This window comes from Odocoileus virginianus, chromosome 17, assembly GCF_023699985.2.
Source record: "Odocoileus virginianus isolate 20LAN1187 ecotype Illinois chromosome 17, Ovbor_1.2, whole genome shotgun sequence".
NCBI classification, from domain to species: domain Eukaryota; kingdom Metazoa; phylum Chordata; class Mammalia; order Artiodactyla; family Cervidae; genus Odocoileus; species Odocoileus virginianus.
Genome location: NC_069690.1, coordinates 5,340,798 through 5,365,735, shown reverse-complemented (window position 1 = coordinate 5,365,735; position 24,938 = coordinate 5,340,798). Strand labels below are relative to the sequence as shown.

Genomic DNA, 24,938 nt, shown 5'->3' with positions numbered 1-24,938 from the left:
CACCCCACCTGCTTGGCTGGGGCAGCAATGTCTTCGCATACCCCACTGAGCAAGCCCGCTGTCCTCTGCCCACAGGCATGCCGCCCCCAGGGCCACACGAGGCCAGGCTGCTCTGGACTGCCTCGGAGATGTGAGGGACCCCAGTACTCAATGACAAAAAAAGTGGATGGTGTTCCTGCTGCTCTCCGAGTCGTGTATCTGAACCCTATGCAGAAGTTTCCTTACCTAGGGCACCTGGCTCACCACCCTGGAGGGGAAGAGGAAGAAGAAGGTCAAGATCCATTTCCACAAGAAGCAGCAGTTCATGAAGCTATGGAAGCAGAACAAAAAGAACAGAAAAGGAAATTGACAAGTTCCCAGAGATCTTCAATACCCATGGATTCCTACTCAGAGCAGTCAATAATATAGACTGCTTATTCTTTTCTAAAAAAACAAAACAAAACAAAAACAAAAAACTGTCCATGAGCTCTTCAGATAACCTAGTAACAGATTCATCCAATTGACAAGTTCTCCAAAATCTCATAATAGAAAAAAATTTGTGGCTAATAAGCAAGCAAATTTCCTCCACAGTTGTCTTTTTACAAACAAATTCCAGTAATCTACCTAAGATGTTTCAAAAGGAAAGTTAGAAAAATATTTGAGCAGAATAATTTTCAGTTTAGATCATGTCATCCAGTCTCATTACTTCATGGCAAATAGAGGGGAATGATCATGATGGTATGATCACCCACCTAGGCCCAGACATCCTGGAATGTGAAGTCAAGTGGGCCTTAGGAACCACCATTATGAACAAAGCTAGTGAAGGTGATGGAATTCCAGTTGAGCTAATACAAATCCTAAAAGGTGATGCTGTGAAAGTGCTGCATTCAATATGCCAGCAAGTTTGGAAAATTCAGCAGTGGCCACAGGACTGGAAAAGGTCAGTTTTCATTCCAACCCCAAAGAAAAGTAATGACAAAGAACGTTCAAACTATTGCATATTTGCAAAGTAATGCTCAAAATTCTCCAAGTCAGGCTTCAAAAGTATGTGAACTGTGAACTTCCAGATGCTCAAGCTGGATTTAGAAAAGGCAGAGGAACCAGACATGAAATTGCCAACATCCGTTAGATCATCAAAAAAGCAAGAGGGTTCCAGAAAAACATCTGCTTCTGCTTTATTGACTATGCCAAAGCCTTTGACTGTGTGGATCACAACAAACTGTAGAAAATTCTTAAAGGGATGGGAGTACTAGAACACCTTACCTGCCTCTTGAGAAGTCTTACATGCAAGTCAAGAGCAACAGTTAGAACTGGACATGGAACAAGAGACTGGTTCAAAATTGGGAAAGGAGTATGTCAAGGCTGTATATTGTCACCCTGCTTATTTAACTTATTTGCAGAGTACATCATGAGAAATGCTGGCTGGCTGAAGCACAAACTGGAATCAAGATTTCCAGGAGAAATCTCAATAACCTCAGATAAGCAGATGACACCTCTGCCGCCACCCTCTCCCCCCACCCCCCCCCCCACCTTCTAGCAGAAAGCAAAGAAAAACTAAAGAGCCTCTTGATGAAAGTGAAAGAGGAGAGTAAAAAAGTTGGCTTAAAACTCAACATTCTGAAAACTAAGGTCATGGTATCCCGTCCCATCACTTCATAGCAAGTAGATGGGGAAACAATAGAAACAATAACAGACTTAATTTTTTCGGGCTCCAAAATCACTGTAGATGGTGACTGCAGCCATGAAATTAAAAGATATCTACTCCTTGGAAGAAAAGCTATGACAAAACTAGACAGCATATTAAAAAGCAGAGACATTATTTTGCCAACAAAGGTCCGTCTAGTCAAGGCTATGGTTTTTCCAGTAGTCATGTATGGATGTGAGAGTTGGACTATAAAGAAAGCTGAGTGCTGAAGAGTTGATGCTTTTGAACTGTGGTGTTGGAGATGACTTTTGAGAGTCCCTTGGATAGCAAGGAGATCCAACCAGTCCATCCTCAAGAAAATCAGTCCTCAATATTCATTGGAAGAACTGATGCTGAAGCTGAAACTCCAATACTTTGGCCATCTGATGAAAAGAACTGACTCCTTGGAAAAGACCCTGATGCTGGAAAAGATTGAAGGCAGGAGGAGAAGGGGACGACAGATGATGAGATGTTTGGATGGTATCACTGACTCGATGAACATGAGTTTGAGTAAGCTCTGGGAGTTGGTGAAGGACATGGAAGCCTGGCATGCTGAAGTCCATGGTGGGGGTCGCAAAGAGTCAGACACAACTGAGCGACTGAACTGACTGAGATGGGGAAAAAGTGAAAACAGTGACAGATTTATTTTCTCGAGCTCGAAAATCACTGCAGATAGTGACTGCAGTCACAAAATTAAAAGATGCTTACTCCTTGGAATAAAAGCTATAACAAACCTAGACAGGGTATTAAAAAGCAGAGACATTACTTTGCAGACAGAGGTCCATATAGTCAAAGCTATAGTTTTTCCAGTAGTCACTTACAGGTGTGAGATTTGGGCCACAAATAAGGCTGAGGGACAAAGAATTGATACTTTCCAATTGTGGTGCTAGAGGAGACTCTTGAGATTCCCTTGGACTGCACGGATAAAACCAGTCAATCCAAAAGGAAATCAACACTGAATATTTATTGGAAGGAACTGATGCTATAGCTGAAGCTCCAATACTTTGGCCACCTGATACGAAAAGCTGTCTCACTGGAAAAGACACTGATGCTGGGAAAGATTGAGGGCAGGAGGAGAAGGGGATGACAGAGGATGAGATGGTTGGATGGCATCACTGACTCAATGGACATGACTTTGATCTAACTCCAGGAGATGGTGAAGGACAGGGAAACCTGGCATCCTTGTAGTTTATGGGGTCACAAAGAGTCTCCTTAGGGCCTGAACAATGACAACAATGGGAAAAACATCCTGATAATTGCTCTAAACTATGTGTTACTGTAAAAATACACAGATCTCACCATTTTAGAAACACCTACTACTTCTTTCAGATGAGATATCTTCAAGCCCTATATTGAGAGGAAATTATTATTTTAAGCTTAGAGAAAGGATCATGAAGTACAGAAAACATTGGACTGTAGAGATAATCTGAGATGCATTTAAGGAGGAACAGAATGATTCAGGGTGGTTTTTTGAGACGGTCAAACTGCAAAGAAAATACTCTGAGGAAGTCAGGTTTCAAGAGTCACAGACTTCAAATGGAAGAGCTAGATTAAATGGTTATCAAGTTCTTTTATAGCCCTAACAGTATATGCATTCAGGAATTTTTGACATGTCTGTGTAGTTTCACAATTTTTAAGTGCTTTTGTAACCTTCATGTTTGGCATGTGAAATAATTAATGGGGAAGTCCTGGCCAACTGCAGCTGGAGGGGAGAGGATGGTGGTGCAAACACACACACACACACACACATATACACACAAGTATCAGAGCCTACATTTCCATGCAGCAGAGATTTTTCTCAGCTGAACTCAACATGGAAACTAATTCATTCTGTTAAAAGAAGGGAAGGAGGTATGTAAACCAGCCTGCCACAGTGCTGGGAGAACAGAGGCCACAGCGATGGAATGCCCAGGGTGTAAAAGGAAGTCATAAAGTAGGTACACAAAGAGAGAGAGACAGAGAGAGAGAGAGAGACGGGGAGACCCTTCCTGAAGATAATAAATGACTGGAGAGGCATTCCATAGGCTGTACTAGGGGAAAAAAAATCTTTACAAAGAGTGATGAGGCTCCCTCATTAAAGCCACGTATTCTGTGCAGTTACAGATATAAAACCTGGTAACTTCCTGCCACTGACATTCAAGGCCAGGAAACAAGGAAGCCCCAGCCCCAGCACAGAACAGAACAGAATGGGGCTAAAGAAAGGATTTGACAGCCCCTGGAGGCCACAGAACACTGGGCAGGACTAGGGCAGAGAGGGCCCCCTCAGGCCTGGCTGGGTCCTTATTAGACCCACACAGGCGTATCTGGGGCAGGGAGTTGAGCCTTTAAGGTTTCCATAGTCTGTTCATTTTCACAAAGTCCCTTGCATTTATACTGTTCCAGATTAAAGAAATCGTCCAGATATTGGTACAGAGCACTGTACTATTTTCATCCCCTGAATTTTCACTACTGTCCAAGCTCTGTGCCTGGAAGGTGAGAACACGGCAGCACCTTGTCTTCCTCACGTTGCCTTCAGCAGGCTTCTTTCTCCACTCCACACTTTTACAGACCCGTTCTCATTCCATCCACAGACAGCCCAGAGGTACAGGGCTGAGGGTTACAAGTGAGGGAAACTGGGGCACAGAGAGGCTAACTGGTTTGTCCAGAGTCACCACATTTGAAACATAGAGCCAACCAAGATGAGCTAAAATATAGCTCTTCTGACACCTAGTACATCAGTCAAGTTTTGCCAAAAGGGACTTCCCTGGCGGTCCAGTGGTTGAGAACCCACCCGACAATGCAGGGGACGCAGGTGAGATCCCTGGTTGGGGAAATAAGATCTCACATCCCTCAGAGCAGCCAAGCTTGTGCGAGGCAACTACTGAAGCCCTCAGGTTCCAGAGTCCACGCGTCACACCCAGAGAGTCCAAGCGCCACAATCCTTCATGACACAGCAGGAATCAACAGTGGAGGCTTACGCAGCCAAATAAATAGACGTATCTTTCTAAGGTTTTAAAGTGCTATGCGTTGGAACAGGGGACACAAGGATACGCTATGCAAAACCCCTACTCTGGAACTCTCAGGATCTCAGAGAAGATAAATGAGCAGCAGCTTTCATCATGACTTGGTTCGGGCTATGATGTTCGTAAGCGTACGGCGGTGCCCTCAACCAGCTACAGTTTTGCCCCCAAGAGACATCTGGTGGTGCCTGAACACATTTCCGGTTCTCACAACTCGGGAGCTGCTACTGGCATCTCGTGGGTAGAGCCAAGAATGCTGCTAACATTCATCAATAAACAAGACAGCCCCCCACAGCAAAGAGCTATCCAGCCCCAAATGTCAAAAGATCCTATGTTGAGAAACCCTAGCATAGAACAGTATAGGGATACAGTGTAAGGAAACTCAACTCTGCCTGGCCCTATGATGGTGGAGGACTTATCGGGGAAGTAGGTGATGCTTGAAGTAGCAGGAAAAATGAGTAAATAGCATCCCGAGTACCCAAAAGAACCAACAGGCAAGAGGAACGTGAAATAGTGTACTATACTGATACCTGTAATTTGATCTAAGCTGAAGGTGACTCTTCAATGAAGGGGAGCCACTGATGGTATTAACCAGAGATGTGTAGGCTCATGCCTTCAATCGTTTGTTATATTAGTGTTGAGCAGAGGATCTCAAACTTCATTTGGAATATGAATTAAAAATACAGATTCCAGATCTACCAACATACACACACATGCACACATATCCTGATGCAGTGACACAGTAAGTCTAGGGTAGAGCCTGAGACCAGCATTTTTTGTAAGTACTCTGTGCAATTCTAATGCAGGTAATCCAACTCCTCACTGGTATACAGAATATACTTGACAGTGGTAAAATTGTAAACTCAAAGAAAACAAAAAGGAATTTCAGAAAGATACTAAATAAATAGGTGAATTCTTTTCTCGGTTCTAATTTATAATGCAAGACTCTGAACTGGGTTCTTATATAGGAATCTACTGCTTTAGTAGAAGTCACACAGTGGGAGAGCTACTCTTCCTGGATTCCTGGGACAGGAGAAGCATTGAAGAAGTGCACGCTCCACATGACATGTTCTGGGCAGTTCTTGGGGATCCCAATTGCTTCTCCAACTTGAAAAATTCTGTGTCCCCAAATCTCGCTGATAACAGCAGTACTGACTTCCTGTCCCTAAAGGGACTCATCCTTGGGCTTCCCCATCAGTCATACCATGAGAGCTTGGGTAGTTTTGTTAGCTCTTTTCCTTAGATGTCTCATCTGTGTTCTCTAATGATATGGAAAATTATAGAAACCCAAATAGGATTTTTAAAATAGAAAGAAAAGAATAGTACAGAATCTATAAGACAGACAGGACCCTAAGATCTGACAGATGGGACTCTGAGAGGTTGGATGTCTTGCCCAAGGCCACAAAGAGGAAAAAAGCTTCAAACTCCGATTCCCTGACTTTCAGTTTATGGTTGCTTTCATTGCACAAGAGTGACGAGTCAGAAATGTTAATTTTGTTGTGGAAGTGATCTCAAACCTTACCCTGTAACCCTAGAAAGAAAGAATGAGTCATATCAGAACGGTAAAGAAAATTTTCCAAATTAAGTTCACTTTAGCAGATAAATAGAAATAAGTCAGGGGAGAGAGGCCCCACTGAGACCATGAAGACCCTCAAATTAAAAGTCATCCAGAGACACCAATGGCAGACTTTCTGACCAGACTCTGTGGTCCGCTGGAGTGCTAAGTGGGCTAGGAGCCCTCAGTGAGAACGAGGGAAGAAGCACTGTGTTCTCATTCTTGGGCCGTGTGCTATCTTAGGGTCGTTAGTTTTACCAAGTTTTACAATTGCTTTTACAAAGACAATAATGCCTGTTTCCTGTATAGTTTATTTAAGTAAACAAGGAGACAGAAGGGTACCTTTGTGAAACAAGACTTTAAAATTTTTATCTAAAGAAAGAAAGCGAGAGATCTGTTCTCTGCATTGTTCCACAAGATAAGTTCATAAGTTAAACAGTTCTAGTTTGACCTCAGTTCTGCTTGGCAAATGGCTCCCTTTCCCACCACCCACCCACATGGAGAACATCAAAGATTTTTAAGTGGATAAAAATGTTTCCGAACAGTTTCTTGAGCTGATCCTATTCTCATCAATGGGTCACTACAGAGTTTCTGTGGGAGGGTGACTGTATGTTTTTTCTGGCAAAACAAGTTTGTCCAAACCCAGAGTTTATTCTGTTGTGACTGTAAATTCCTATGAGCAACAGAAAGAGTGCATTTCATCTGAACACAGAAATGATAATGCACAGGAATTAGGAGATAAACTTTAAACAGGCTTTGGTTCTAGTTTCACCATTTTCAAATGGTGACCTCCCAAAACAAGTCACTTAATCTCTGCATTTGTATGTCAACACTGTCTGACACCTACCTGTTGGATTACTTATGAGTATTAAGTAAAAAATAAATCTACAAAAAGTATATAACAATATAATACAAAGTAAATGTTCAATAAATATGTGTTTCTTATTAGGTAAAGCCTGTTGCAGGGTTCACAGGATGCCTACCACCCAAAGAATTCTGGAAAAATGCAAATAATAACTGAATAATTATTTAGTTATAACTCAGTAACTAATGTACTTAGCACTAAATATCTGGACACTTTGAAATAATCCATTTGAATAATATCTCAGTTTTCAAGTTTATATCTGATTTCAGTGTAGAGTCATACTTTTACTAGTTTACTTATTTGGCAAAATTTTTCCTTCCTCATTCACACAATTACTGATACTATCCTTTAGCAACTTATGACAGATTTTCTAGTTAACCTGATCTTCGTAAATCCCAATGTGAAAGCTTGCTTAAACTGAGTGAGGCCCAAAATAGGACATTTCTAAAGAAATCCAGAGTGGACTGGGACTGCCTTTATACTTTAACTCATGGGGCAACATAAAATTAGCTCTTCGCTTGCTCCTTGGAAGAAAAGCTATGACCAACCTAGACAGCATATTAAGAAGCAGAGTCATTACTTTGCCAACAAAGGTCCTCTAGTCAAAGCTATGGTTTTTCCAGTAGTCATGTATGGATGTGAATGTTGAACTATAAAGAAAGCTGAGCACCAAAGAATTGATGCTTTTGAACTGTGGTGTTGGAGAAGACTCTTGAGAGTCCCTTGGGCTGCAGGGAGATCAAAGCAGTCAATCCCCAAGGAAATCAGTCCTGAATATTCATTGGAAGGACTGATGCTGAAGCTGAAACCCCAATACTTTGGCCACCTGATACAAAGAACTGACTCGTGGGAGAAAGACCATGATGCTGGGGAAAGACTGAAGGTGGGAGGAGAAGGGGATGACAGAGGATGAGGTTGAATGGCATCACCAACTTGATGGACTTGAGTTTGAGTAAGCTCTGGGACTTGGTGATGGACAGGGAGGCCTGGCATGCTGCAGTCCATGGGGGTCACAAAGAGTTGGACATGACTGAGCTGAACTGAATTTTAATAACAAAGGCCATTTCTGTGACTGTAAAGTGATATGAACATTCTATACTTACTCTTGTGTGTGAGTAGTACTTTGGAGAGTGACTATTAGGAGAAGAAATCATTTTCATTGCCAGAAAACATCTATGAGGTGCTTGTTTCATGCTAGGCATTGTACAAAAAGAACTGCACAGCTATGTTCTTGTTTTTGAGTAGTTTAAAACTGAATCAATATATTACTAAAATTGAATCAATATATTATTTGCTTGTAGTCAGTCCATTCAAAGTCTTGAGTGAGAATTCTTAAATATTTATTTCTTGTTCCAGGCAGAAAGCTAGCAATCTCTAATCATATATGTGTATTGCATAATGTCTGCAGTTCTGTGAGTTTTCAGAAAATGAAGTGAATTATAAATTTGATTTTGCTTTTAATGGAAAACTCATCTGTGAGACTATGAAAGCATCATTTGGCAACTCAGACCATGTGTCACAAATCACTAGTCAGAGAGGAAGGCCACTTCCTCCGGCATTTGCCTCTGTTGGAGAAATGGATAGCTGTGCTAAACAAGCTAAGTGTATACTCTCCATGCCCTGCCCTCTATTTCTGCTGACAATATCACCAAGCCATTAGTTACTTAGACTTAAAAACCTTACCAACCCCCTCTCTTGATTATCGAATTTTACTGATTCTACCACTGTAGTGATGCCCCTCCTGTATGAATTTCTGCATGGACAGAGGAGCCTGGTAGGCTACAGTCCATAGGGTTGCAAAGAGTTGGACATGACTGAAGTGACTTAGCACACATATGCGAGCTACATTTATATATAGGCTGTTCCTTCCACAGCATATCTTCCAGAGGCTTCTTATAGCAGTTTGGTATTCCTTCTTCAAAGGAAAATTACCTGTGGCTTTCCTGTTCCAGGCTATAAGCTCCCTGAGAGCAGAGATCTTGCTTTGCTTACTGGTTTCTATCTGCTCAGGTAGAACATCCAACAAGCCCCTGGCACTCAAAAGGGATGCAGTAAATATCAGTGGGTCCCAGAAAAGTACTTCATCCAGCTCGGTTTTAGCTTTCTCATCAGTAAAATAAAAATACAAGTACCTGAGACAAGGTCTGTATGTCAGTGGGGCATATTAGATGCTTGATTAGCATTTTTGTGCTCTCTCCTCACGAGACTGGACATATTGTATAGGTCAATGCAGAACGAAGCAGCCTGGAGTTAGATCTGGGGACAGTGACATCCCTTGCACTCCAATTTCTTTCTCCAAAACCAAGACATAACAAAATCTACATGTGAAAATAAACTCAATGCATGTTCCTCTTACTGAGGCACAGAGCTTAAAATCTATGGTTTCATTGTTTGGGAATGGGGGACCAAACTGTCATGCCCATCCCTTGCCAATCACTTTAATACCAGAGCTACACAACTGGGATCTGGAGAATCAGGTCAGAAGGCAAGTTCTGCCCTATGGATGTGGAACAAGAGAAACCAGCTGACCCTTACAGAACATCATAGATAAGCAGCTTTTAGAAAACTTTATATGTTGCATGGTGGTTTCCAATCCCTGGGACCAGACTGATGTTGAAACCTAGAGATCAGGGGCTGATCAGGAGTGGATTGGGCTCACAATGCCTGTGCACATCATTTTATGGACAAATGACACTCGTCACCCGAGGCTGGGGGGAGACTGCTTCTGTCCAAAGGCATAGAAGGGCCCTATATTATCAGGGATCAACAAGAATGGCCAGGAGTGGAGGGCATTGTGGTCCCTTCCCTTTCCTTCCCTCGAGAAGGCAAAACTGGTGGGCTACACTAGCCCCTGATTACATGACCCATATCCCAATAAGGGAGACTGACCCAAAGGTGGGGCACCTTTCTTCGAAAGCATCAGCCCAATTTACTCTGACTCTTTAACCTCAAGCTTCCTCATCTTAGGCCTCTGAAGAAATGGTATACAAATATAGAGGACTGTGCAAGGTACCTGGGGATGTATCAGGATCATAGCTCTTTCAGTATATATTCACATTGTGAAACAAGAAAATCAGTTCTTCTCCTTTGGGACCAAAAAGGTGATGAGTTCTTGTTACAGTGAGAGAGAATTTATCCATCCCGCCTTCATCTCCCAAAGTGTTACTTGATTTCAGCAACTCTGGATTTTTATGTTTATGTAATCTTTCATAACTCAGAATGAAATGAGTAAGAGAATGGTGATGGTGGTGTGTATCTAAAACATGTATATTCCTTTCTGTATCTGTGTGGATTTTCTGAGCTTTGGGTACCTTACAATTGATCAGCAAATAGTAAAACATATACATATATCTAAAGAGATCCAACCAGTCCATCCTAAAGGAGATCAGTCCTGGGTATTCACTGGAAGGACTGATGTTGAAGCTGAAACTCCAATATTTTCCCACCTGATGCAACAAATTGACTCATTTGAAAAGAACCTGATGCTGGGAAAGATTGAAGGTGGGAGGAGAAGGGGACAACAGAGGAGGAGATGGTTGGATGGCATCACCGACTCAATGGACATGAGTCTGAGTAAACTCTGGGAGTTGATGATGGACAGGGAGGCCTGGCATGCTGCGATTCATGGGGTCGCAAAGAGTCGGACATGACTGAGTGACTGAACTGAACTGAACTGAAGGCATACCCATCATTTCACTTGTTACTATCAAATCTTTCCATTTGATTGTTTAGTCCTCAAAGAGAAGTGCCTTGGGGAGGGGGTGGGGTAGCACTCATAATATGACCTGTTATCCAAAATGAACACACAAGCACAGATCACTTTCCAAAATGTCCATGATTTCAGAGCATAAATGCAGACACACCCTTAAAAGAAGCATTAGAAAGGAGAAACTCTGTCAGGCTTCCCAAACCTCACTGGATCCATTTGGACTGGGTGGTGACAGAGATCAAAGGATGTGGTGACTGGACAGAGGGCCTGGAAGAACTGACATCTTCAGGGCTGCTGAAGAAAAGCCAACTCAGCCACACCAAGCAAAGCAAACTGAAAGTAAATGTGAGTGAGTAATTGAATGCACATGGGGATGCGCCTCACAAAATGAAGTCTGTACTTTCCCAAAGGAGGAATTTCCAGGTCTTCAACAGCATCTACCCAATGGCAAAATCAACACGTTATCCTTTCCAATCGAGAAACTGACCCTTTGGCTTCTACTAAAGGTAAACAAGCAAAATCTCCTCTTGGTCATGGTACGCTCCATCTTCCTCTTCCTCTTCTATATCCCCCTTACCTTAATAACTTTGTTTCTGGCTTGTTTCTAAGAAAAATGAGATTTTTGCCCCTAATTTGGGGAAATTTTCTCCAAAATAGCAGTGTTCCTTAGTTCTGCTTTTTATGATGTCTTTGGTTGAATGTTGGCTCAGTTGCTTAGAGATGTGATTTCCCTGTGCACCTCCATTTCCACGGAGCCTTGCCACCCTCTCAAGAAACAGCATGCAAGACCTCTCTCCTCTGGCTTTAGGGATAGAGCCCACACAAGGTACCAAAGACCATTTCACCATCAGCTGATCTCTTCTTCCTTTACTTCCCTTATCACTTGCTGGTCATGGTGAGAAAAAAAAAAAAAATTAGTTTACCTTCTTACTGCCCACCTTACATACTTCCCAAACCCCAGACCCTTCTAGAAGGGTAGGACAAGAATTGCAAAATTCTTTTCTGCAGGTTCACAGTCCTACAGAAGAATAGTCTCAGAATGGGGGCTTTGGATAAGGAAAATCTTGAAAATGAAAGCCTGAATGAGGACACAAAGAAAGAAAAACAAAGGAGGACACCCTGTGCAAACTTAGATCCCTTTTTAAAAAAAAAAATTATATGGATTCCATTTTCATAGAGGGAAACAGAGAAGAAAATACTGCAGCACTTAAGGAATTTCCTCTCATCAGTTTTTCTCCGGTCCCTTGATTGTGTTTCAGACTCGCTGAGTACTTTGCCTACGGTCCCTGGTGTAGTGATTTGCATCCCCGTCTCTGGGTGGCTGTAGGCCAGAGCTGGCAGCTGTCTCAGTCCAATTCTGGCTAGGAAAGGTAAGGATCTCTGGTTTTTGAAAGATCTGGAAGAGAAATGTGGAAGTCTTTGGAGGAGTGAGGTGGGGTAGGAGGATGTAGATTTAATTCATGAATTGGAAGCTTTCTGAAAAGCTCTCAAAGCTTAAAGAAATCTCCTGGAGCCTTGTGTCTGAAAAGAACCGAAAGATTTCCTCTCCCTTCTGAGGAAAGGCTTGCAGAAAAAAGGCTAGTTGCTTTATAGATGAGATTTTGCATCGGGGACAGGTGTTTCTTAAGGCACTCTCAGGAGGGTTTAATTTCTAATAGGCACAGAGAGGAGGGAGGAAAAAGTCATTCAAAGGCTTTTGATCACTAGGAATTCTCTTTGAATTTTGATTTGAAGAGGCAAAAGTCATTTAAAACTGCAGGTGTACTTGGGTGTAATGATAGGTATCTATTCTTCATTTTTTTAAAGTCATTTCATCTTTTTTTCTAGATTGTTTTTTATATGGGTCATTTTAAAGTCTTTGTTGAATTTCTTAAAATATTGCTTTAATTTTATGTGCTTTTTGTGTTTTTTGGCCTCCAGACATGTAGGATCTTGGCTCCCCAATGAGGGATCGAACCTCTACCCACTGCATTGGAAGGGGAAGTCTTAATCATTGGACATCCAGGGAAGCCCCAGGTATCTGTTCTTGAAATACAATTTCTGCTTTATCCCAAAGCTTTCTACTTTCTACTTCTCTGTATCAATCAGTGCCAGTCATCAGCTGTTAGAATCTGAAGATGTGCACCTGTGCGTGCAGGCAGATGCAGCTCTGTGAATAAGAATTAGAATTCTGAAGCCTGAAAAGGCTGAAGAGAGCTTGGGTGTTGGGAGCAACACAGACCGACCCTGCTCCCAGCACACAGATACACTCTCTGCCCCTCATTATAAATTCAGCCACGAGCTTACCAAGTGCCTCTGGCTTCTTTCTGGGAGAAGTTCAAATCATGTATCTTTGACTTTGACAATGGGGAAGCATGGTCTTCAACAGGATAGGGTGATATCCAGAGCTTCCGTGGGGTCATTGGATTATGTTGTGGGGAGGGGGGAAGAGGTCCCTGCTAGAAAATAAAGAGGAATCGCCCTCAAAGGTCACAGTTTGCAGTGGAAAGACAGCTGCTCGCATACGGAGCTCCTCAAGAATCCCCAGTATCCCCATCCTCCCAGGGCATTGCTGGCCAGTGCTTAAATGCTCTGGTTCTAAGTACCCCTGGTCTCCAGTCCCAAGGGACAGCACTCCTCCTGGAGGATGGCCGTGCCCTTTTACAACTCACATCTTTAAGGTCTGAGGATAGCGGTGGCTGAGGCCCACCAGTCATTCTCATCCTCAACAGGCTGGGCTCCCTGACTCAGCAAAGCTTCCAGAACTTTCCAACTTTACTTCTTTTCAATGAAGGAGCACTTCCAGCCCCTTTCCCTTTATGACAAAACCACTGGGGTCTTATTTCTAGGCTACGCCGGAAAGAGTGAGCTCTGATACAATAGAGGTGAGGTGCCTGAGAGCATTCACGCTCTCCACCAGCAGCTGGAGAAATGTTACTCAAGAGAAAGAAGGAAAACAAACCTCCTTCAAGATTTAACTTATATTTTAGTGTTACCTGGATCAGTTGAAAGTAAGGTATTAAAAGTTGCATAGACTAAAAATAGAAGATGGCTAACTTTTAGCTACAGAAGTATAGGGATGAGCTTATAAGACTCACCCAGTATGATCTCATTTTTCACTCCAGAAGACATATGATCTCATTTTTCGCTCCAAAAAATCTCAATTTTCACTCCAAAAGACAATCTGTGGGCTTTCAAATTTTAAATAGTTCATGTGTAGCTTAAAGCCCATTTGGCAACAGGGGGTGGGAAATAGACCTTTACCTTTATTGTTTGAAAGTATGATATATCTAGTCATATGTATTTGAGTATTGAAAATATCTTCTTCCTTAAAGTGGGTCAAGGAGCAGCAGATTAGCATCAGCCAGGATCTAGCTACCGACCTACTAAATCAGAATCTGCATTTAACAAGCCCCTTACATGATTAGCGTGCCTGTTAAAGATTAGAGTTAAACCAAGAGTTTTTCTCTCTCTCTATGACATTTGTCAGATTGCTTAACATTTCTGAGCCTCATTATAAACTGTTTATAAACTCCTTTGTGAAGTTGTGAGCATTAGTGTTAATGCATGCACCTTGCGTGTGCCCCGCCCATGGGAGGAGCTCTATAAATGAGAGATGGTCATGATGATGATTTCAGTATTGCCAAAGCTACTAATTACTTCCCAGTTATCATGTTTAAATCAGAATGACTGGTTTTCACCCTTAACTACAAACATTTGTATCTTCCACCCTCATTCCTAAATGAATTATCATCCAGTGAGGCGAGCGGGGGAGGGAGGTATTAAGCTTCAGATGGCCAGCCCACACATACATGAAGAAAGAATACTCGGGAAACCTAGGAACATAGATTTTTGTTGGCTTAGAGGCTGGATTCAGCTGCCCGATGACTTCACAGCTGTTCCCGCAGCCCTAAAAGTGTCTGTCCCTTCGGCCCCGTCCCCTCAGCTGGGTCTGCAACGCTGACTCGGGGATTTTCTTGTGAAAATGCCTGCTGGGCGGGGGAAGATTTGGAGTCTGGCTGGGGAAAAAATGAGTAATGCAAAGCAGTGCGCTCAGTAAAGGCTGCAAGAGAAATAAAAGTAAAAGCTGCCTCCTGTCTGTGGGGACTCTAAAATGATTCTGACTTATCATGTCACTGAGCAGAGCTGGGGGAAGCCAAAACTCAGAGTCTGCTGGCAAGGAAAAGAAAGAAGAAAAAAAAAAAAAAGGCAGGGAGGAGCAAACCGGCGGGGGAGGAAATAAAAAGAGAGAGGGAAAGACAAGCGTCATTTAGGAAGGGGTAGAGTGAAAGAAAGCGCTCAGGATCTAAAACCCACAGCATTTTATATCTTTTCTCCTCCCCAGAGATCTCTGTCCCGTCACTTTACTGACAGAGTGGTGTGACAGGCTGCCTTCTCAGAAGTCCAAGAAGAAGCTCAGAGGCTGCTGTTCCTTCCCTCTCAAGTCCAGGGGTCTCCCTGGTGATGGATTGCTTCTCTCTGAGGTACATGTAAGTATAAACCTTTGGGGGACACAGCCTCATTTTAAAGTTAGCTGAAGTTTCAGCTTTGGGGTGAAATTTTTTTTTTTTTCTTTTAGACAGAATTTCAAATATCCTTTTATTGATCTAACCAGTCATTAAGGTATCTTGAACAGCAGTGATTAATTTTGGTGACTGAAAGTCTCATGCAAATAGACATCTCTAATTTTTAGTTCATTGGACAAGGAGTGATATTTTGACACCCCCCCCCCCCCCCCCCCAGGGCAAGGAAGAACCTGTGAGGTCTGACTTGGAGGTTGAATTAGTTTTCAGTGAGTATTTAATATGATCAAAGTAGTCATCTCACTGAAATCATCTCCACTATCTTCCTTTAAATGCTTTCATTTAAAGCATAACTGTAACTGTTCAACTATTTAGCTGCTAGATCACTTCTCAAGGGTGAAAGAGAATGATGTGCCATGCCTGAACAAGACAGGAGTGTCCGCTGTTTTCTCAGAGATGGCATTTCAACCAGAGATTCTTGATGGAGAGTCTCAGATTTCCTTCTGAAATGTTCAGGTCCAAAATATTTACAAAGATGAATTGCATGAAGTTTTTGTACACTGGAACATGGGGTAAAAGTGAGCTTGTAAATCTTTATTGAAAACCCAGTGTGCTCATTTTTTTAAAACAAGTGGTACATATAATGTCAAAATTCCTTGTTGAATTTAATGGGAAATTTGTAAATGAACTGCTAATTACTCTAATAGTTGATCTCTTCTTTAACATTAAAAAGCACAAAATTATTTCCAACAAAATTGTTGAATTGTTTTTCTTATTTTTCTCTTTTCAAATGGATCAAAGGATATTGCCACATTTTAGATCATAAATCCTAGCCTTATTATCACTGAATTTTTGCCAAACTGCACTCCCACCATGGACCCAGGATGCCTGCTTCATTGCATTTAATAGTTACAACAATGAAGACTTGTTGACTGGCAGTTGATGTAGAAAAATATCACTTAAATGCTGGCTGCTGGTCTTGACATTGCTTTGGTGCACAGTGAATGGGTGATAGTTTGGAAAGAATGCATGTTATGCCCGGAAATATTGGCAGCTTCTAGGTTGCTGTGAGTGTGGAACGGACTGTGCAAAGTGTTGTTTATAACATGCTCTCCTCTTGAATGAGGTTGTTTTGGGATTAAGATTAAGGATTCTCTGTGTTTAGAGGAAAGAAAGCAATAGACAAAGCAGAAAAGCTTGTAAAACATTTGTAGACTGCCAGAGAGTATTAAGCACTGTAAAGTGCTTCCTGCTTCTATACCTTCCCTTTCTTTATGGTTCTCTGCTTTATCTTACTTTCTGCCCAATGCAAAGAGAATGCAAAAGTTGAGGAAAAAATATATTAAAGTTGATTTTCACAGGCATCCATGTCTCCTAGAAAAGAAAAGAACATACTGGTGTTTCCCCAACTCTTGACTGCTACTTGTGGGGCTCACTCTAATGCATTCAACTGATATCTCCTGTCTTCTCCACAGTTTTTGCCCTGATGAGACCACCCAGATCTAATCTGTGAGCTCAGCTAGGAGACGCCGCTGTAACAATGACAGACGAGCCCATAAAGGAGATCCTGGGAACCCCGAAGTCTCCCAAGCCGGTGGCAATGGAAAAGAATGCCAACGGCGAAGTGGTGGTTACCATGGTACCCCTGGTCAGTGAGATTCAGCTGGCGGCCGCCACCGGGGGCGCCGAGCTGTCCTGCTACCGCTGCGTCATCCCCTTCGCCGTGGTGGTCCTCATCACCGGGACCGTGGTCACTGCCGTGGCCTACAGCTTCAACTCCCACGGCTCCATCATCTCCATCTTGGGCCTGGTCCTTCTGTCCCTGGGACTTTTCCTGTTAGCGTCCAGCGCTCTGTGCTGGAAGGTGAGGCAGAGGAGCAAGAAAGCCAAGAGGCGGGAGAGCCAGACAACTCTGGTGGCGAATCAGCGGGGCTGGTTTGCTTAGGAGCGAATGAGACCAGCGAGGACGCGGGACCTGAAGGTCACCTTCGTCAGCCAGGGCGCCCAGGACCGCAGTGGGGAGGATGCGCTTGGCAGGGACCAGAGGCGCGGGGTGGCCTCACGGCGGAGGGCGCGCGGGGCTCTCGTCTGGGAGCAATGACTTCTTTCTTCTTCTACGACAAACTTAACTCCAAGGGCTATTCTAAGACTGAAAACCAGTGTTTCCTCTGTATTAAATATTTCAGGAGTCATGGGAGGTTCGTGGCATTAGACATTTTGTTGGAAAATAGGCCAGAAAAGATGAGTTCTGGGCACACCAGTGACCTGCCTCCAAAGGAGATAACCCGCACTATTAGGACGTTATATCCCAAGACTGTTCTGCTGAGACTCTGAAGTGCTTTGGACTTTGCATTCACCCATGAAGTTCTATGATATTTCTTTTTCCCAAAAAGTTGATTTTCTGGTATCTGTTTATTTTTCATTTTCAGTAAAGCATCACTGGTGGTACTTTTCTTGAGGAATAAACTAATTTTTTTTTTTTATGTTTTAACATTGGACAGTTCTTACATGATTGTAATGATATGTCAGATCATTAAAAAAGGTAAAATGTGTAGCTACTAGATCACATAGGGGGATAAATTAATATTAAAATAATCCTATACAGCACTTTTGATGATTTTTATATTTCATGCAAAATTTTAAGTTTCATGTACAGTTCATTCAAAATAATAAATACTCATTGCTGCTGAAATTTCTTACTTCTTTGACTGTACCAGGTCCCGATTGCAGCATGCGGGGATCTTTGACTTTCATTGCTGCATACAGGTTCTTTTTAGTTGCAGGAATCAGGATCTAGTTCCCTGACTAGGGATCGAACCCAGTCCCCATGCATTGGAAGCTTGAAGTCCTAGCCACAGGACCACGAGGGAAGTACCTGCTAAAACTTCTCAAATGCTTAGTTCTCCTGTAGTTATGTTGCTGCAGTTACAAGTTGCCCTTCTTCCCTTGCCTCGGAAACATCTCAACTGTGTCCTCTCAAATGTTGCTTCTTCCTAACCTAACTCAATGATCTCTATATTTGTCACATCATTTTTTAACACTTTTTGAAGAATAATAAGAATTCTGTCATTCAAAAATATTTCTATGTCATTAAAATTAGGAAATCAAAGCCTGGGGTCAAAAATTTTATAATATGTTGTTAAATATGTATTACATTTGTATTAGGTGCTCAGTTGTGTTTGATTCTTTGCGACCCCAAGGACTGTAGCTCACCAGGCTCTTCTGTCCATGAAATTCTGCAGACAAGAATACTGGAGTGGGTAGCCATTCCCTTCTCCAGGGGATCTTCTTGACCCAGGAATCAAATCCAGGTCTCTTGTCCTGCATACAGTTTCTTTACCATCTGAGTCACCAGGGAAGTCCTGCATATTTATTGAATCTGTGGTTAAATATTTGGGTACCATATTTTTGAGCACCAGCTATATGCCAGGCATTGTGTAGCTTCTCAGACTGCTTAACTGAGTTAGTTATAATGCAATGCAAATAAGATTACTGCTTGAATTCTGTGGATATTAAACAGCTAGGACTCTACAGCAGAACTCTAGCCAGAAATATCCCTGGTTCATGTCATTTAAACCAGGTTAAACTAGAGGGAAAGATAGACACAAAGCCTTTCCTAAACCTTGGAAAAACAAAGGAAGCCTAGCCTAGCACTTTTGATGGAAAGCATTCTATCGAGGACTTTAATTAAATACGGCAGGAGCCCTTTGTCACTGAGCACGCCCTGGAGCTCAGACGGTTTTGTTAGGGAGAGACGCCTGGGTGGCCTGGTTTCTCCTGGCTTTGAAGGTCCGGTGGCAGAAGTTTGGAGTTGTTCAGTATAGTGGAGTACACTACAATTATCTTAAACACAGGAAGGTCCACCCTCCTCTGGAACAAATGAAAGTATATGGCATTGTGTTAATGACAGTGGAAGGAATATTGTGCTTTGATGTGCTGCTTCTTTTTTATTTTTGGTTCAAAGATATCCAAAAAAATCCCCACTGCTTGATAAAGAAATTTCTCAGGCTAGTGTTCAAGGTTCTGCTGTGTCTGATCCAAACAGATGTATCCAGGTTTCACTCTCAACCTGAAAACTCAAATGAGGTGGCCAGACCAGATGACTCCGCATCCTTGGATCAGGCTTCACGTTTCTTGCCTCTAAGTACATTCAAACTTCTGTTTTCCCTCCTGCATAATGCCATCCTTTCCTTCTCCAGCTCAAACATACCCAAACCCTGATTCTCATTACAGCCCCAACTTAAGTGCAGCCTCTTCCTAGAGGTTCCCATTTGTCTGAAAGGAATTGCTTCTTCACGAGCCTCTATCTATAAGTCTCAGATGGCTTTCATTTTCTACCACGATAATGCCATAAATGTAGCATCCTCTTCCAAAGCTTCTTAGGAGTACATAATGTGTCATATACGTTTAAACCCCCTGTGCGATGCCTAATAAAATGTCCTTCCCAGATTAGGTACTCAACAGCAAGTGTTTGCTAAATGAACTAAAGAGTAAAAATCAGAGACCGTTGAGCGGTTTATCCAGAATTAGAGTTCATTTGTTTTAATCTCTTAAAAGAAATTTCTTTAGTCCTCATCTCTCCCAGAATAAGTCATCCTCCTCTGCCCTGCCCTACTGGATGTGCCAGGTCCAGGTGGGTATTTACTACCTTTGTGCTTCTCTAGCTACACCACCCTTTCAAAGGCTTAGATCATTAGCTTGTGAACTATTTCAGGCCACCAGGGGGCCTCCTGCTGCTACCCGAGAGTCCCCAAAGAAACCGCATGGAATGACTTAAATTGTAAGGACTGAAATAGGATCATACTGGAAAGAGTGATATCTCTCCTAGATGTGAGGGCTTGGAAAAGATTCCCCCCTGAACCCACCCCTGCCCTCCTCCCTAAGTCACTTTGCAATGGCTAATTCTGGGTTCTTCTAGTAAGTACAGGAAGGCCTTGCCCTGTTGAGCAAGGCTCCATTCACATCAAAAAGGTCTACACACTTGCAAGACTGTAAGGCACAGACAAGTCCTATGTACTGTGGCTCCCAACTCCCGTGAGGAGGATAAATCCAGACTTGAATTGTGGTATCATAAGTATCTCATAACATATGTCTTTAATGGCGAAGGTTTGTCTTTACAAATGGTTTGATTATCTAGTGATAAGCACGTGTTAAATGCATGCATAAGTGTGATGCAGGCATATATGCATTGAAGAGATAACCTGGCCCCACCCTGGAGCATCAGAAACCAATTGTATCACCTAGCAGAATATTTCCTAGACCTCACACATACCAGAATGCACAGGAAGAACTTTTAACCCCATCGTGGGCAACAAGTCTCTGCTGAGATGAGAACCGCAACCACCAGAGGAACTCTGCTTGCCCACCTCACTATCTTAACTGATCTAGGGAATCTCGCCTAAAGATGGCAAGGTCAGGAGAATCATACAGGTGGTTAAGGCCACATAAGCCCTGGAGAGCCAGATCACAAGTTCCCAGGCCTACCTCTCTGTTCCACCCCTAAGAGACAGACAGACACACACACACAGATAGAGACTGGGTTTGCACCGTATTATGGTTCTGAACTTGGAAGTTCTGGTTATGAATCCCAGCTCTCCTGTAAAACTAGTGTGATCTTGAGAAGTTAAACCTCATCTTTAAAATGAGGTTAATTTTAAAGAAATGATTGAGGTTTTGTCAACTATAAGGTACTACCCTGTTGAAATAAATTGTTATTATCTCTCTAATGTTAACCTCAGCTTCTTTCTCTACTTATTGTCTCAACATGCCATCAAGAATCAAGCAAACCCCTGCTTTGGTTAAATGACCTTTTAACCTTGACATTATCACAAGAGCTTTCTAGAACCAAAATAACTTGGGGAAAACCCCTGTTCCATGTATGAATAATAACTTACATTTCCTTAATATTGGTATAATTTTTGGTGCTTTCACATACTAAGAATCATTGTAAAAGGCATATTTAATACAGAGTCAATTATGTGCCTTTAGTAAAAAAGATCAGGAGAGCGAACAATTCCCCCATCTCTTCTCTCCCCACTTCCATTCCAGCCAATCCATCCTAGGTTGCCCCACAGGAAGGAAGACCAGGACAGAAGTCTAAAGAAAAGGAAAAAAAGTAAATTCCTTGTTCCTGATCTTTGGGTCTCAAGGGCATTAAAGTGACTTAAGTTTCATCTAAGGAATTTTCAAAGGTTGTTTGCTTGAGCTTGACTTTTACATTTCTCTTTGACCCCGTGTGCCTCAACTGCACCTGACATTACTCAGTATTCTCCACCACACTTTGAGGCTAGAAGCGCACATCCACCCTGCTGTCAGATAAGCAAAGTACAGCTCCCAGAGGGTAAATAGCTTATCCAGTCAAGGTTTCATGGCTGGTGGGCCTTGAGTCAGACCAATTTGCTGACCAGAGATTATAGTTACCCCAGGTTTATGCTTAGCTGTGGCTGATACAGTTTCCAGAATGATAGGAAAAGGAGACCCAAAAGGTGTTCTAACACCTATTTTCAGAAAACTTTAAAGAATAATATGCATAGAAAAAATCATGAATTTCGCACACACACACATACAGAACCTGTAGTCAGATGAATAAACTGAATATACAGATCTCTCAAAACTCCCCTTGAGTCCATCCAGCCATCTCTCCAGGAGGAGCCGTCATCCTCACCTCTGACACATGAGTAGCTCTGCCTAATGTTTAACCTTACGTAAATGGAAACGTAGGATGTATTCCGTGCGCCTGGCTTGCTCAGTGCAATGTTATGGTTGTGAAGTACATCCATACTGCTGTGTGTCATCACAAAGAGCTTGGTCTCATCGCTGCGTGGTATTCATTGTGTGAATACACCCATCTTTTACCCTTCCTTCTGTGAAAAGCATTCGGAGAGTTTCTAGTTTCGTACACATTACCACATGTGAAATAGATAGCCAGTGCATCGATGTATGGTGCGAGGAACCCAAAGCCAGTGCTCTGTGATGACCTAGGGGGCGGGGTGGGAGGGAAGTGGAAGGGGAACTCCAGACGGAGGGGGCCTGTGTGTGACTGATGCTGCTTCTTGCTGATGTCTTGCAAAAGCCATCACAGCCTTGTAAAATAATTATCCTCTAATTAAAAAAGATAATAAAAGAAGAGAGGTAATGCTTGTGACAGCCAGGCTCCTGAGTGGCCCCCAGTGATCCCTGCCTCCTGGATTCACACGTCTCCTACGTTGTCTCAGGACTGATTTGTGTAACCAACAGAACATGGCAGAAGTGATGGTGTGTCACGTCCAAGATAACCATTCTGGAAGACGCTGAGGCTTCACCTTCACGCCTCTCTTTCCCTCCTTCCTTCGGGGAAAGCCACCTGCCACTCTGGAGGATGCTCAGGTCACCATGGAGAGGCCGCGTGGCGAGGCACCGAAGCCTCTGGACAGGGGCTGGACAGGAGCTCTGAGTCCTGCAGCCACGACTTGAGTCACCGTGGAGGTGGATCAGTGTCCCCGCTGACAGTTTGACCAAAACCTCCCGAGAGGCCCTCAGCCAGGGTTGCATTATGTGATTATATGACTTAATGGGCCCTCACACTCTTGTCTCCTAGGCCTTTTCCTCCCCCGGAAAACAAAACAAAAGGAAGATGAATTTCACTTATTGCAAGAAGGAAATTGTGCTGACAAACACCATGGACCCCAGGCACTGCACATACTGCGCTTAATGGGTGAATTTGCCCTTCATCTAGCTAAGTCATTCACAGATTTCCGAGCCACAGAAACTGTGAGATAATACATGTTTGTTGTTACAAGTTGCTAAGTTTTAGAGTAATTCGTTATTCAACAAGAGATAACTAACATTGTGCTATTGTGAAATTTCTTCCACATGACTTTGTGCTTACATACACACACAACTCCTAGGTTGATAAAGACTTAGCAGTGGGATCCCTGAATTAAAAAAAGGGTGGGTTGTGTTCAGCTCTAACTGCCAGTTTTCTAAAAAAAATATCTGAATCAATTTATCCTCCTACCAGCACTATAAGAGAGTTCTGGAAGCATTACATCTCCATTGATAGTCTTACACTTTCATCTTTTCCATTTTAGTCATTCCCATGGGTGTAACATTTGCTTTTGATTATATATTTTAGAAACGGAATGTCCCCCAGAACTCGGGCTGTGATAAGGCAGAGCAGGTTAGAAATGGGAGAAGAAATTAGAGTGTAAAAATAAAATTTAGATTTGGGCTTTGAAAAAGCAAAGCAGCAAGAGACAAAGTCTCAGGGAAGTGGTCTGAGACCAGGGAACTAGACTGGAGACGGGAGTTTAGCTCACAGTGAGAACAACAGTCTTTACCGGCCACTCAGTATACTCTAAGCCTTGCTCTCTGAGCTTTGTTTGAATTGGGCTCTCACTTGATCCTCACAACAACCCAGTGAAGTAGGTACTATTATTGCCTGTATTTTACAGATGTGGAAACTGGGGCACAGATTAAGCCAAGTAATTGAGATCACACAGCTAGTAGAGTAGGATCTACTACTTAACCGCAATGCCCATACACCCAGGTACACAGTACGTTTTCAATATCTGGTTCTTGAATAAAGTCCCAGCAGAAGCTGAGCCACAGAGGATCAAGAGTCCAAGCTAACGCTGAGGACCAGCTCAACAGTTTGGAAAAGCCAGGACTGAAAATGCAGATGACCTCTGAACAATCTGCCAGCAGAACTTGGGACTGTCTGCCACATCTCCCACCACCAAGGCTGGTACTCTGATCTCTGGCCTCCTTGAGTTTCTGCATGGAAAACTCAAAGCTGAATATCAGCCAGCCTCTGCCTGAAACTCGGGGGCAGGTTATGACAGAGTTCATAGCCGGAAAACGCAACACCCTGTAGGGGGAACTGAAGGTGAAGGTGATAACTTGGTGAGATCAGGACTGGAAGAACAGTTAGCCAAGTGCGGGGAGTGAGGGGGAGGAACTGGGGTACTTCCAGGGGGAACCCCTGTATTGCAAGCTGGATTCTTAACCCCTGGACCACCAGGGAAGACCCCTACTTGTCCCTATCTTAAAATTAATTTTAAAACATGGCTGATGTATGATTGAGTGAGTTTTTAAGACAGTGAAAAGTACAGAAGCTATGAGAAAGTCAGCTTAAATGGGATGTTGGTAGAAAAACAGCAGTTTACCTTAGAAGTGAAATTGCAAACACTGAGAAAAAATGAGCTAACACAAGAATTTGTATTAGGCCCTGTCTGACAGGAACCCACACCCTCCAAATATATACATATTAATGTTTTGCTCTTTCAATCAGAGATTCCTTATGTTCAGTACGGTGGTAGTGGTGGTTTAGTCACTAAGTCGTGATGGCTCTTGGGACACCATGGACTGTAATCTGTCAGGCTCTTATGTCCATGGGATTTCCTAAGGAAGCGTACTTGTGTGGCTTGCTGTTTCCTTCTCTAGGGGATGTTCCCAGCCCAAGCATTGAACATACATCTCCTTCATTGCAGGTGGTCTCCTGCATTGCAGGCAGATTCTTTACTGCTGAGCCCCCAGGGAAGCCCCCATGTACAGTATATCTTTATCCAAATGTATATATCTCAGAAAAACCCGAACACTATTGTGCTATCTGCTTAGAGGGCCAGTTAGCATTTACATGGCACTTGGATATAGAGAGCATTTTCA

The 24,938-nt window shown here is 42.8% G+C and overlaps 1 protein-coding gene across 3 annotated transcripts; it reads left to right on the top strand.

Moving 5' to 3' along the window:
• The first annotated feature begins 12,072 nt into the window (after positions 1–12,072).
• TMEM100 (transmembrane protein 100) lies at positions 12,073–17,985 on the top strand. 3 transcript variants are annotated; one of them, XM_020903210.2, is made up of 4 exons: positions 12,073–12,161; positions 12,712–12,807; positions 15,116–15,260; positions 16,769–17,985. In XM_020903210.2, exon 4 carries the CDS (start codon positions 16,834–16,836, stop codon positions 17,236–17,238), a length of 405 nt encoding a protein of 134 aa, XP_020758869.1. In that variant the 5' UTR covers positions 12,073–12,161; positions 12,712–12,807; positions 15,116–15,260; positions 16,769–16,833; the 3' UTR covers positions 17,239–17,985. The 3 variants fall into 3 exon arrangements, with proteins under 3 accessions (XP_020758869.1, XP_020758870.1, XP_070334581.1); XM_020903211.2 differs by lacking the exons at positions 12,073–12,161; positions 12,712–12,807 and adding an exon at positions 14,755–14,850; XM_070478480.1 differs by lacking the exons at positions 12,073–12,161; positions 12,712–12,807 and having other exon boundaries at positions 14,867–15,254.
• The last annotated feature ends 6,953 nt before the right edge of the window (positions 17,986–24,938 follow it).

Excerpts from the sequence above, each read along its gene's own strand:
- TMEM100 (XM_020903210.2), top strand. The coding sequence starts at position 16,834 with ATGACAGACGAGCCCATAAAGGAGATCCTGGGAACCCCGAAGTCTCCC.